The 12,824-nt window shown below is 39.7% G+C and overlaps 1 protein-coding gene across 5 annotated transcripts in view; it reads right to left on the bottom strand.

The window, feature by feature from the left end:
• DCP2 (decapping mRNA 2) overlaps nt 1–12,824 on the bottom strand; it is a 35,961-nt gene that overhangs the window by 7,240 nt on the left and 15,897 nt on the right. For 3 of the 5 annotated variants that reach the window (XM_044446087.1, XM_044446085.1, XM_044446086.1), the window contains exons 3-10: nt 12,460–12,587; nt 12,014–12,112; nt 10,618–10,770; nt 9,426–9,538; nt 9,065–9,175; nt 5,871–6,003; nt 5,416–5,517; nt 4,164–4,215 (exon numbers count right to left, since the gene is read on the bottom strand). In XM_044446087.1, coding sequence (XP_044302022.1) covers nt 4,164–4,215; nt 5,416–5,517; nt 5,871–6,003; nt 9,065–9,175; nt 9,426–9,538; nt 10,618–10,770; nt 12,014–12,112; nt 12,460–12,587 — 891 coding nt within the window. The remainder of the gene's footprint in view (nt 1–4,163; nt 4,216–5,415; nt 5,518–5,870; nt 6,004–9,064; nt 9,176–9,425; nt 9,539–10,617; nt 10,771–12,013; nt 12,113–12,459; nt 12,588–12,824) is intronic. The other 2 variants (XM_044446088.1, XM_044446089.1) reach the window with 2 other exon arrangements.

Raw genomic sequence — 12,824 nt, 5'->3', positions numbered from 1 at the left:
AGATTTTTGACCAAGTACCAAAACTGTATGGTTCTAGTTTCTTAGCGCTCTCCCCCCTTGTAGAACTTTGATTAGCCTAAATCCATCCCAACACCTCAGCCAAGATGGTGTCCTGCTTGGCTGAGGATGGATGGTGTACAGTCCAGTCATCAAGAGAACCCCAAGATGAGCTTAGCAAATGCAGCTCTGGATAAGTCTTCAGCAAAGTCCTTCTACCTGTTCTTCCATTGGTCTTAAATCCCTTTCATCCATTCAATACTACTTCGTACTACAGTGCTACTGTGCATATTCAAGGTGCAAGAGCCAGTCACCTAGGCTTATCACAATATAGAAACGGGTCAAAATAGCTGCAGTAGGATTTGGGGGGGGGGGGGTGCATGCGCGACGGCTTGCTAACCATGGCAACAACCCACTCTGCCCTGGTTCACACCTCATGATAAGCTGCTGTTGCTACTACAACCTACCATGGTTATTAAAGCTATCAGAGGTCAGGCCTTGGTTGTTGCTGTTAGTCGCAAAGTTGTGTCCAACCCACTGCGACCCCATGGACAACATTCTTCCAGGCTCTCCTGTCCTCCACCATCCCCCACAGTACACTTAAGCTCACACCAAGTGCTTCAGTGACTCCATCTAGCCACCTCATCCCCTGCCGTCCCCTTCTTCTTTTGCCCTCAATTGTTCCCAGCATTAGGCTCTTCTCCAGTGAGTCCTTCCTTCTCATTAGCTGGCCAAAGTATTTGAGTTTCATCTTCAGTATCTAGCCTTCTAAAGAGCAGTCAGGGGTTGATCTCCTCTAGGACTGACTGGTTTGATCTCCTTGCAGTCCAAGGAACTCGCAGGAGTCTTCTCCAGCACCACAATTCAAAGGCTTCAATTCTTTGGCACCCAGCCTTCCTTATGGTCCAACTTTCACAGCCATACATTGCAACTAGGAAAACCATAGCCTTGACTATACGCACTTTTGTCGGTAGAGTGATGTCTCTGCTTTTTAGTATACTGTCTAGATTTGCCATAGCTTTCCTCCCAAGGAGCAAGCATCTTTTAATTTCTTGGCTGCAGTCAATCAGTGGTTCCGTGTCCAGTTCTCACTGTTGCTTCTGGACCCGCATACAGGTTTCTCAAGAGACAATTAAGATGGCCTGGTAGTCCCATCGCTTTAAGAACTTGCTACAATTTGTTGTGATCCACACAATCAAAGGCTTTAGTGTACTCAATGAAGCAGAAGGAGATGTTTTTCTGGAATCCCTAGCTTTCTCCATGATCCTGCATATGTTGGCAATTTGATCACTAGTTTTTCTGCCTCTTCGAAACCCTGCCTGTACTTCTGGTAGTTCTCGGTCCACATACTGCTGGAGCCTTGCGTGTAGGATTTTGAGTGTGACTTTGCTAGCATGTGAAATAAGTGCAATGGTGCAGTGGTTTGAACATTCTTTGGCATTGCCCTTCTTTGGAATTGGAATGTAAACTGACCTCTTCCAATCCTGTGGCCACTGTTAAGTTTTCCAAATTTGCTGGCATATTGAGTGTAGCAATTTAACTGCATCGTCTTTTAGGATTTTGAATAGCTCAGCTGGAATACTCTTGCCTCCACTAGCTTTGTTGTTGCTCAGACTTCCTAAGGCCCATTTGACTTCACATTCTAGGATGTCTGGCTCGAGGTCAGTGACCACCCAATCATGGTTATCAGGGATGTTAAGCTCTTTCTTGTATAGTTCTTCTGTGTAATCTTGCCACCTCTTCTTAATCTCTTCTGCCTCTGTTAGGTACCTGCCATTTTGGTCTTTTAGCATGCCCATCTTTGCATGAAACATTCCCTTCATACCTCCAATTTTCTTAAAGAGATCTCTGGTCCTCCCTATTCCATTGTTTTCTTATATTTCTTTGCACTGTTTATTTAAGAAGGCATTCTTATCTCTTCCAGCTATTCTCTGGAATTCTGCATTCAACTGGGTGTATCTTTCCCTTTCTCCCCTGCATTTTGCTTCCCTTCTTTCCTCAGCTATTTGTAAAGCTTCCTCAGACAGCCGTTTTGCTTTCTTGCATTTCTTTTTCTTTGGGATGCTACCTCTTCTACAATGTTGTGAACCTCCATTCATAGTTCTCCAGGCACTCTGTCTATCAGATCTAATTCCTTAAATCTATTTGTCACCTCTACTGTATATTTCTCAGGGATATGATTTAGGTCATACCTGAGTGGCCTAGTGCTTTTCCCTACTTTTCTCAATTTAAGCCTGAATTTTGCAACAAGAAGCACATGATCTGAGGCACAGTCAGCTCCTGGTCTTGTTTTTACTGACTGTATAGAGCTTCTCCATCTGTGGCCGCAGAGCACATAGTCAATCTGATTTCTGTGTTGACTGTCTGGTGATGTCCATGTGTAGAGTCCTCTCTTGGGTTGTTGGAAAAGAGTGTCTGCTATGACCATCGTATTCTCTTGACAAAATTCTACCAGCCTGTGCCCTGCTTCAGTTGGTACTCCAAGGCCAAACTTGCCTGTTATTTCGGTTATCTTTTGGCTTCCTACTTTAGCATTCCAATCCCCCATGATGATAAGGACATCATTTTTGGTGTTAATCCTAGAAGGTGCTGTAGGCCTTCACAGAACTGGTCAACTTCAGCCTCTTCAGCACCAGTGGTTGAGGTATAGACTTGGACTACTGTGATGCTGAATGGTTTGCCTTGGATTCGAACTGAGATCATTCTGTCATTTTGGAGACTGTATCCCAGTACTGCTTTTCCTACTCTTTTATTGACTATGAAGGCTATTCCATTTCTTCTGAGGGATTCTTGCCTGCAGTAGTATACCTGATGGTCTTCTGAATTCAATTCACCCATTCCTGTCCATTTTAGTTCACTGATTCCTAAGATGTCGATGTTCAGTCTTGTCATCTCTTGTTTGACCACGTCCAGCTTATGTTGATTCATGGATTTTACATTCCAGGGTCCTATGGAGTATAGATCTTTACAGCATCGGACTCTCCTTTCACCACCAGATACATGCACAACTGAGTGTCCTTTCGGCTTTGACCCAGTCGCTTCATTCTTTCTGGCGCTACTAGTACTAGCCCTCTGCTCTTCCCCAGTAGTATATTGGACACCTTCTGACCTGAGGAGCTCATCTTCTGGCATTATATCTTTTTGCCTTTTGGAAATGTCCATGGGGTTTTCATGGCAAAGATAATGGAGCGGGTTGCCATTTCCTTCTCCAGTGGCTCACATTTTGTCAGAGCTTTCTGCTATGACATGTCCGTCTTGGGTGGCCCTGCACGGCATAGCTCATAGCTTCACTGAGCTCCACAGCCCCTTCACCACAACAAGGCAGTGATCCAGGCCTTGGTAGGCACTGGTGATTATGTGAATGGGCCAATTGCTTCTGAGATACAGCTAGCATCTACATTATTGTTGCTTTTTTACACTCCAAGGCAAGCAGTAGAATCCTAATAAAGATCCCCCTGTGCAAGGTATGGAGGCTTTAACCCTTTCTCCCTGCTGTAGTTTCCAATCTGAGTCTATGGCCTTTCCTTGTAATGTATTTCCAAATTCTGCTTACTAGATCTGTATTTGGTAATATAAATTACTGTCAGAAGACTAACATGCATTAGAACTTCAGTGAGGGGAAGAGTTAGTCCTCACAACACTTGAGATCTGAACTGAATCAGGCCCCCTGCATTTACTCTAGAGTAAACAAGATGCATTTGTTTGCTATATCTTTGGTACAGGAGGAGAGACTAGTGTGGTACAGGAGGAGAGACTGCAGTTCAGGTTTCAAATACAACTATCTCAGATCAACAGACAAGGATTTTTATTGCCTTCTATGAAAAAGATATATAAACTCATGCCCTCACCACTATTCTTGTTCCTCTAGCTTCAGGGCTGGAATGTTAAAGTGTGGTTTTAAGTCCCAGGCATGGAATTACCATAATTCACATCCTGGTTAGTAAGCATAGTTTAGTCAACAGTTTTTAACACTTCCTAACAACTGTTTTAACTAAGATACAATTTCAGTACTGAAGCTGGGCCCATGACCATTTCTTGGCCCTTTATATGAGGGTATATGTCCGAGCCAAGCTGTTGCTTGCTTCCAAAAATACAAATAGCATCTACAGAAAAATAATCAGAAATTATAGTATATGAAAAGGAAGTTATACTAGGAATATACTTGCCCATTTCAAAGTTTTCTTGAACTCTTCTTGGATGTAACTTCTTTTCACATTTCTAATAAAGAAGAAACCTGTATTTAAAATCTCTCACTGATTTCCCACATTTACATTCCTTACAGTTCCTGAAGGGTAGAGGGGTAAAAATTTCCAGAAATGTTAAAACCATGGGAAAACAACCAAGCTAGGCTTTTTTCAGTGGGGGAAGAATGAGAAAATACGTAATACTTTTTAATAAAAAAGCACTTTTTTTTACAGATCTAATGTCATTCTGTTGCTTTAGGATAACCTCCCTAAATGGTTATCCTCCACATGTTTTGGACTTCAGTTCTTGTCAGCCATAGGCAACATAGCCAGTGATCAGGAATGCTGGTATTTTAGTCCAAAACTTCTAGAAAGCTCCAGTTTTGTGAACATAAACCTAATAAATTGGTAATTTATAATTACTGACTGAATTAACTATATTTTTAAATGCATTACACCAAACATTACAACTTTACAAATGCATTACACCAAAGCAAAACAAGTATACATAATATAATTTAGGTTCCTGTTTTAAGTCTGCCCAGTGTAGGAAGACTGATATAAAGCACACGTTTCTGCTTGTAGGAAACTTTGGGCAACTATCTTTATCTGCTGTGTTAATGAAGAAAAGTTAATGAAAGTTTCTCTACTTTTAAGCAATCTCAACCTATTACCTGTACAGTGTCATTTTGATCTAATTTGTAAATAATTTGTTACTAAACATCTTAATTTTTGCTCATTTTGAGAGGTTGTCTTTAGTGGTAGGGTCAACCCCATACCTACTCCTTAGGGACCAGGCTAAGTTTCTTTTAAATAGAGAGGGTTTATTCTAGTGGCACCAGTTAAAGGTTTTATACTTGAGGATCACTTTGGTCTCATATTTTATAATAAAATACATCTTTCTGAGGTGAGAACTGCATTGCTATATTCAAAGAAGTGCAAAATCGTAAGGTTAAACATATGCTTCTCAGCCACATCTTCATATATCCTGAACAAGTTTTTCCTCTGTCCTCAGCCAGAGTCCAGCCAAAATGTTTCATCTGACCACAGCATATGCTGAGTAAATACACAAATTATAAATCACAGATCACCTCTATAGACAAAGTAGTGAAAACAAATTTCCCATTGGCTGGGCTGTTAGAGGAAAGGTCTGCTAAAGGAAGTAGTAAGATTTTCCAGCATTTCTCAGACTTCAAAGTGTTATACAATTCTTATTTACATTTCTGCATCTTACCAAAGTTTGGTTCTGTTTAATTGGCTGACTATGGACTCCATTTGTTCTCTTCTTTTGATTAGGAGTGTCTTGATATTGCTTTCTGCCATTACCACGTATGTTCTAAGCAAACCACAACACAAAGAAAAAGGAACAGACATTAAAATATTCAAAGTTGCATGCTTAAACATATCTACCTACAATGAGTTTATACTATCATGATTTTTGTGAATTGCCCAGAGATCTTTGGCTACTGGATGATATAGAAATGAATGAAATAACAATGTAGAAGAGAACCAAAGTACATCTGTATGCTCTGGGGTTCACACATGAATAGAATGAATACATTAAAAGCTTCTTCTACTACTTAAAAACTATGAGTTTGAAAAGTCCCAGAAGTTAAAAAACATTTACACAAGAACCAAAATTTCACAGAATCTGATTTAGCACAATTTTAAAATTAAAAAAACCCTCACCTTTAGTTTTAAAGGTTCGGACATCTCAAAGTGATTGTTATATGGCTTCTGTTGCTGTAATTGCCTGTGCTTTGTCCACTGGTCTCCTGAAGAACCATCGGTAAATACCTGCTGGCTATAATGGAGTTTGGATCTAACCCATTAAAAAAGAGATCTTGTTTAGGAAAGCTCAACAGAAGATTACTAGCACACCACAAGCTACCACACAAAGACTCTGTCCGAATGTAACAGTAACGTCTAGCAGCAAATCATGTATTAATTAACCCACAAATTTTGGGGATACATGTTGTGCCCATGCTGCTTCCTTTTTCCATTAAGAACCCTTGAATGCTGCATTCCAGAGCTGTTTCCATTACGTATAAACAGAAGCACTTAATGGGTTGAACAACATCAAGTTTGTTGGCTCGTCGTTGAGTTACTTTGGGGTTGTTTACCCCACACACAACCAACAAGGGATCCTATTCACATGTCATTAAAACAAAGCATGCAGACAAGAAAAGATCTGGGCACAACCAGTGTCCCCAAAATCTTTTGGGTTACTTAACCTACAATTTGACACTCAATGGCACCATTACCTCCAAACAGGGCCAAACTGTATTCTCGCCAAGTATCCATTGCTACTATATGTTAGATTTTCTTTTTAGTGCATTGCTGCTTGTTTCAAAGGCATTGGTGATTGCTGTAAACTGTAACAACTACATGACTATTAGTGTATTCAACTTCTTTGATTGTCAGTAACATAAAATAACATGATGCAGGACAGTGCCAGAAAGGAAAGAAATGACAGACACTAGTTAATATTCAAAAATACACTAGTCATTGACTTCAGTTAAAGTATGCTGATCAACAGAAAGCCACTTCATATAATTAATGCCAAGATGCCTGCAATTCTCTACACATGGTAGACCAGTGGGCCATTCAGCTACTGTATGAAAGAGGGCAAGTGTATGACCAGCTCCACAATCATTTCACCTCTAGAAGGGTAGTTTGTGGAAAGTAAGCCATTTTGTTTATATTATACATACATGCATATATACATGTATGCATATAAATACATTAGCACATCACAGAAACATGTACAGATCTATGTATATGTACATCACACAAAGGTACATACGGATGCCTACTGCTCTATTGAGCATACAAACTTGCACTTCTCAGAACTGAATTCAAGAGGAAGGAACAGCCTAAGGTTTACTGAAGTCATCTTTTTCGAATATATTGTAAATATTGAAATGCAAGCCAAAGCTTTAATGTGTTTGATAAACTTGTATCCTAGAGATAAAAGAGGTCCCATGTACCAAGATATTGTATCATGTGACAAGATTCACCTGCAATTCACTGCATTTACTGAATACCCACATGAAGAAGTATGGAGACTTAAACAAGTAGTAGCAGTATACACACAGAGATATTCAGCTATTGCTATAAATAAACTTCCCTGTGATTATTAAATTTGTATGCTGCCATTTGATTCAGAATTGGTATATCAACTCCCCTCTGTAAATCAGAGAGATAAGAAAGCTGTGTTTGCACATATGGTTTATGTTAGTATGGATTGTTTTTACATGCCAACCTGAAAGCATGAGTTAACAATGGGTTATTAACCATGAAGAACCCTCAAAAATAACCCAAGGTCTGATGATTGATAGATTATGAACTGTAGGGTGTTTAATCCATGGGCTGCTATTATGTGCAAACCCACACAGAACTGTGAGTTGTTCCTGGACTGTTTTACCATGTTACAAAGGCAGAGGAGCAAGTGCAGGAAAAAAGCAGAGCCAGTATAGATGCTAAGTATCACAAGGACATGTAGGATACAGGGAGGGAGTAGGTGAAAGGCATGGGAACCAACAATGCTTGATCACTTGCCAGCTAAATCAAGCATTAACTCTGGGTAAGTATGGGTTGTTCATCTCTGGCAACTGCAGAAGGTAACTCATGCTTTATTGTTTGGTTGTTAATTCTAGGTTGTTCATCACTGACGACCCATGTTAAACCATAGCACAGGGTTCATACATAATGGCAATGTACAATTCAATGTTAACCCATATTCAAGCCATACTCTGAGTAATTTTGTGCAAACCAGATCACAGTGGTGTTAATGTACCAACAATGTGATGCAAAATTACTTCTGCTGATGGATTTCCAGACATGCTATGGCTATACTGGAATTAACCTTAATTTAAATTATAGGCCACAATCCTATGGCCTTGATTCTCTCTCCACTCTTACAGTCCAATTCATTTTTCTTGCAGCATTTGCTTGTGTTGCTTCACTACTGTCAGCCATCCTATGAAACTACTCCATTCTTTCTTCCTTGCTGACAGTAGTGCCTGGACCTGTGACAGACTCACATCCCTTTGCTTTCTCATAGCTTTTCAAATAGGCCTTTGGAAAAATACCCTATTCACAACACCTTACACTTAAACTGAAAAACATGTAATTAAAATAACTGTGAATTCTTCCTGTTTACTCCAATTTCAGTACCTGCAGCTGTTGCTTCCCTATGTCTGTTTATATACTTATAGCCCTTTAGCATTGGGACCAATCAAACATGTTCTTTGTAAAGCATAAATAGCACTATATAGGTGGTGGTGGTGGTGATATACACTCTCCTAGGAATAAGCATCATGGAGTAATCTTTACAATTCAAAACCTTTTGTTCCTTGGACCACTGGGTCTAACACCTGCATAAGTCTTAAGTTATGTTATGTTAGTTGTGAAATTGTTTCCGACCCATTGCGACCCCATAGACAACATTCCTCCAGGCTCTCCTGTTCTCCACCATCCCCCAGAGTCCACCTAAGCTCACAATGACTGCTTCAGTGACTCCATCTAGCCACCTCATCCTCTGCTGTCCCCTTCTTTTGCCATCTGTTGTTCCCAGCATTAGGGTCTTCTCCAGTGAGTCCTTCCTTTCCATTAAGTGGCCAAACTATTTGAGTTTCATCTTTGGTATCTGGCCTTCTAAAGAGCATTCAAGTCTATTTTTGTGTAAAACAATAATTTCCTTAACCACAGAATGTCACAGTTTCTGTCCCTAAGGCTCAGGACAACAACCTACTTCCAGATCAGACCAATCTAAGATTCTGAATAGTTAAAGCTACTAATTACTTATTTCATTCACACAAAATATTCTGGTATATACAATAAGGTTATTGGCAGATGTTAAAGTTGGACTAATTTGTTACCGTGTTTTTTCTGAGTTGGGTTTAGGTGGTGTGCTGCTACTGGTGGATGAGAATCCATTGTCACTGTCTGAGGAATCTCCATATCGTCGAGAAAGCCAGTCTTTCAGAGGTCTGTGAAGAATGAAATATTAAGTCAGCAACATCAGGTTTCTTGAAGAAAGGCGACGTTGAAGAACTTGTGGTCCCTGAGATGTTCTTAGACTGCTATTCCCATTATCCCTGGTCACTGGTCATGCTACTTATGATTGATGGGAGTTGGAATCCATCAACATTTGGAGAGTCACCAGTTTCCCACTCTCAGAGAAGAGTTCAGAATACCAACCCTCTCCCCAAAAGAATCTTTTTTGTTTCTTGAACACACCTGATGAAGGGAATGGCCATAAAAAACTTGTTAGGTGCCAAACCTAGCTTGGACTTCGGTGTCATATCATTTCTATGGCAAGGTAATTTGTCAATTGAGAACCATTCAATGTTCTGAAAAAAAGAAGAAAATCTGTATTTTACAAAGATAATTAATGGGAATAATAATCTACAATAACTTTGCAAATACTCAGGAAGCAGAGCAGGTGCTTCAAATAATTTGCCATCAGTGGAAAATAACCATGTTAAATTATTTATGTTGCACACCCATCTACCTCTAGAAATTTCAAGATTACAAGGAGGGGAGGGGAGGGGAGGGGAGGGGAGAAGGGCCCACTACAAAAACTGTCTGAAAAGTAGTATAATTTATTCCTAGACATTTAGACTGCAGTTCATGCCTAATATGCATGCTCGTTTTTCTTCTATGTTCACCACCCATTGTTTGTGTAGAATGCACATGGAAACAAGTTTATTTTCTCTCTTTTACTGTGAAGGGTTTTATGAAATTATTGCTTGGGGACAGTTAAAGATTTACAGAGCAATCCTAACCCACTACTGAAGGCTTAGGACAAAGAAATGTCCCTTCATAAAATGAAATGAAGCAGCACCAACAGGGAAGCATGTCCACTATGGAGGGCCCAATACACCCACAGAAAGCCCAGTAGCTATTGGAAGAAGACTAGAGAAAACTGGGGGTTTGGATTCAAAACCACATTGTTCTCCAACAAATCCCTGAACTGGACCACTTACCTACTCTACCAGCCGAAGCAAGCACAATACATTTCTCTTCCATTTATTTTAATGGGAGGAGAACTATAAAACAAACAAAAACAGCAGAGAACAGACCAGCAAAAAGCTGCCCTCTCCTGCTGTGGTCACTGCAAAGCTATAGGGATTCTACCACAGATCTTTCCCCACCACACTTGCCCAGTTTCTACCAAATGACAGGCCAGGGCACCAAAGGAATAGCTCTAGTGAAAACGCATGCTATTACAGCCAGACCACTTCCAGGTGAATCTAATGAGCAGACAGTACTTATAATACATACCAGAAGCACATTACTCTTCAGAAGAAAAGTGCTGCTATAACTTCTATGAAGTTTGGTCACTCATTTTGTATTAAAATATCATTCATTTCTGAATACCTAAGAATACAGTCAGACCTTACAAAAAACTGGTAAATGGATTATTTACCCGGATTTCTCTCCTTGTTTTGGGATTAAATTTTGTGTCCTTTGGAATTCCTGGAATAATGTATAAGCGTGCTAGCTGGTCATTGATTCTTAGTTCAATATAATCATCTTTACTGATGCAATCTTTTATATCAAAACCAGTTTCTTCCAGTACCTTGAAAATATACAGATTAGTGTCAGTACCTGGCATGTACATTTTAGGTACGATGTAACCAACTGCTTCTTCTCATGGTTTGAAAAAATTACACAGTGGCCCAATACATTTTACTTAGAACATCAGTGGCTTGATTTCTGCAATATTTAACTGAGAGGCACTTTCCTATAGCTTTATGAAGGCCTGTGAAAAAGATCTAAATCTCGTAACTACTCAAAAATATTCTATACTCCAAGCGAAATGCTTTTTTCCATTGAGATTCAAGGAAGCTGGGGTGGGTGTCTGGAGTTAAATTATGTCCCACCTCTGCTACACAGAAAAGGCAGCATTCACTGCCTTTGTACTGGAGTGGGGCGGGGTGGGGGGGGAGGAGAGACAACCAAAATAACTGAAAATAAACAAAACATGTTCCAGCCCCCAGACAAAATACAATTCAAATAAGAGGAGCAAGGTGGGGAAAAGAAGGCTATTTATCTGAACCACCTGGTAATATTCATGCTGTCCATCACTGATTTACAGAATCTCTTCCAGAAGACCTTGGAGTTCTTCTGAAGTTCATCAGAGGTACCTCAATTTAATCAACAGTAACAATCAAGCATATCTAAAGGACAGTTTGCCTAGAACCCTCTTCCCTGCAGCAACAACAGAAGCAGGACAGCAAGTACTGGATGCATTTTTGGCCACACATTCAGGTCAAGCAGGGCAACACTGAGGCCCAACAGACCTGAACAATGCCTCATAAGAATCCAGTATGCACCCAAGAACAGTAGCAATGTGATGAAGATGCCCTGAAGATACAAAGTTTGAAAGTCACTGCTATACCTATCCCTATTGACCAAAACCATGAATTTAGCTAATGTACATAAATCGTCATTCCAGTTTCTTCAATTCAACAGAAAAACTGTTACATATTTGTTACACTGACAAGATACAAAAATCTCCATGAAGACTATACTTCCTATGAATTGTAAATGCTTTCCAATCTTGCCTAATATCACCAAAAATAGTTAGTGACTTGGGGCATTGCTGAATTACCTTGAACAGTACTTTTGGCACTACTGAAATTTCAAAACCATATCCATACAAAAGAACTACAGCCCAATATAAAGGCACCAAGTCCTTTAAAATCTGGAAATGACTTCATTTGTACTTGCACTTGGTGCAAAACCTTTGTTCATTTCAAAGCATGCACATGGAAACATCAAAACCATCATTTCAAATGATAGAAAAACCATTTAATCACCTCTCGAGCAGCACAGTCATGTGGCGCCTCTTCTTTGTTCACTTTTCCTTTTGGAAATCCCCAGCCAGACTTTGCTAAATAACCTTGGACCAGCAGCACCTACAAAATTTAATTATTTAGGAACATTGTTAGGCACTTATGAAGAATGGGATGAAATGAACACATGCTAAGCACCAGTGGTAATGATGAAGTTTAACACTCAGAACAAGCCTGGGTGAAAAGGCAAAAACAAAATACACCCCCCCCCCCCCCCCCGCCACTTCTAATATGTGAAAAGATCTCAAATACTCCATAGTTATAAAGCCAGTACTTACATATTAAAGGTAACTTTTTAAAGCCTTTAAATTATCCAATTCAAATAGGTTATCCTTAAAGCTTGACATCTAATCCACTATTCTTTCTATTCTACAACGGGGGAAAATCCTCCAGATAAACGTCACACTTACATTTTCTAAGGTTTCATCAAGAATGATTGCACCATAAGTTGGCACTCCCATTTTGTACTCTTTCCATTGATCTAAAACCTTCTGCACATCTTCGCCATGAGGCAGTAAAAATGGGCAATGATTGAAAAGTAGAGGGAGTCAAGGAAATTCATTGCACCAGAACACAGATTTATATCTTAAATTTTATGACTGCATTTCTAGTGAATATTTCCTATCTTCAACAAAAAAAGCTATTCATCTGAACAGCAAAAGATTTCTGATGCTAAGCACAGAGCTACAATTTTTAAAAACTGTCATGAGAAGTAATCAGTGGTCACAAAAGGTAAACGTTCACTTGCTTGTGACATGTAAACAAGATCTTTTGT

This window comes from Varanus komodoensis, unplaced genomic scaffold (assembly GCF_004798865.1).
Source record: "Varanus komodoensis strain SLA01 unplaced genomic scaffold, ASM479886v1 scaffold5, whole genome shotgun sequence".
NCBI classification, from domain to species: Eukaryota; Metazoa; Chordata; class Lepidosauria; order Squamata; family Varanidae; genus Varanus; species Varanus komodoensis.
Note: the sequence above shows the minus strand (reverse complement) of the source record. Positions and strands in the feature narration are given on the sequence as shown.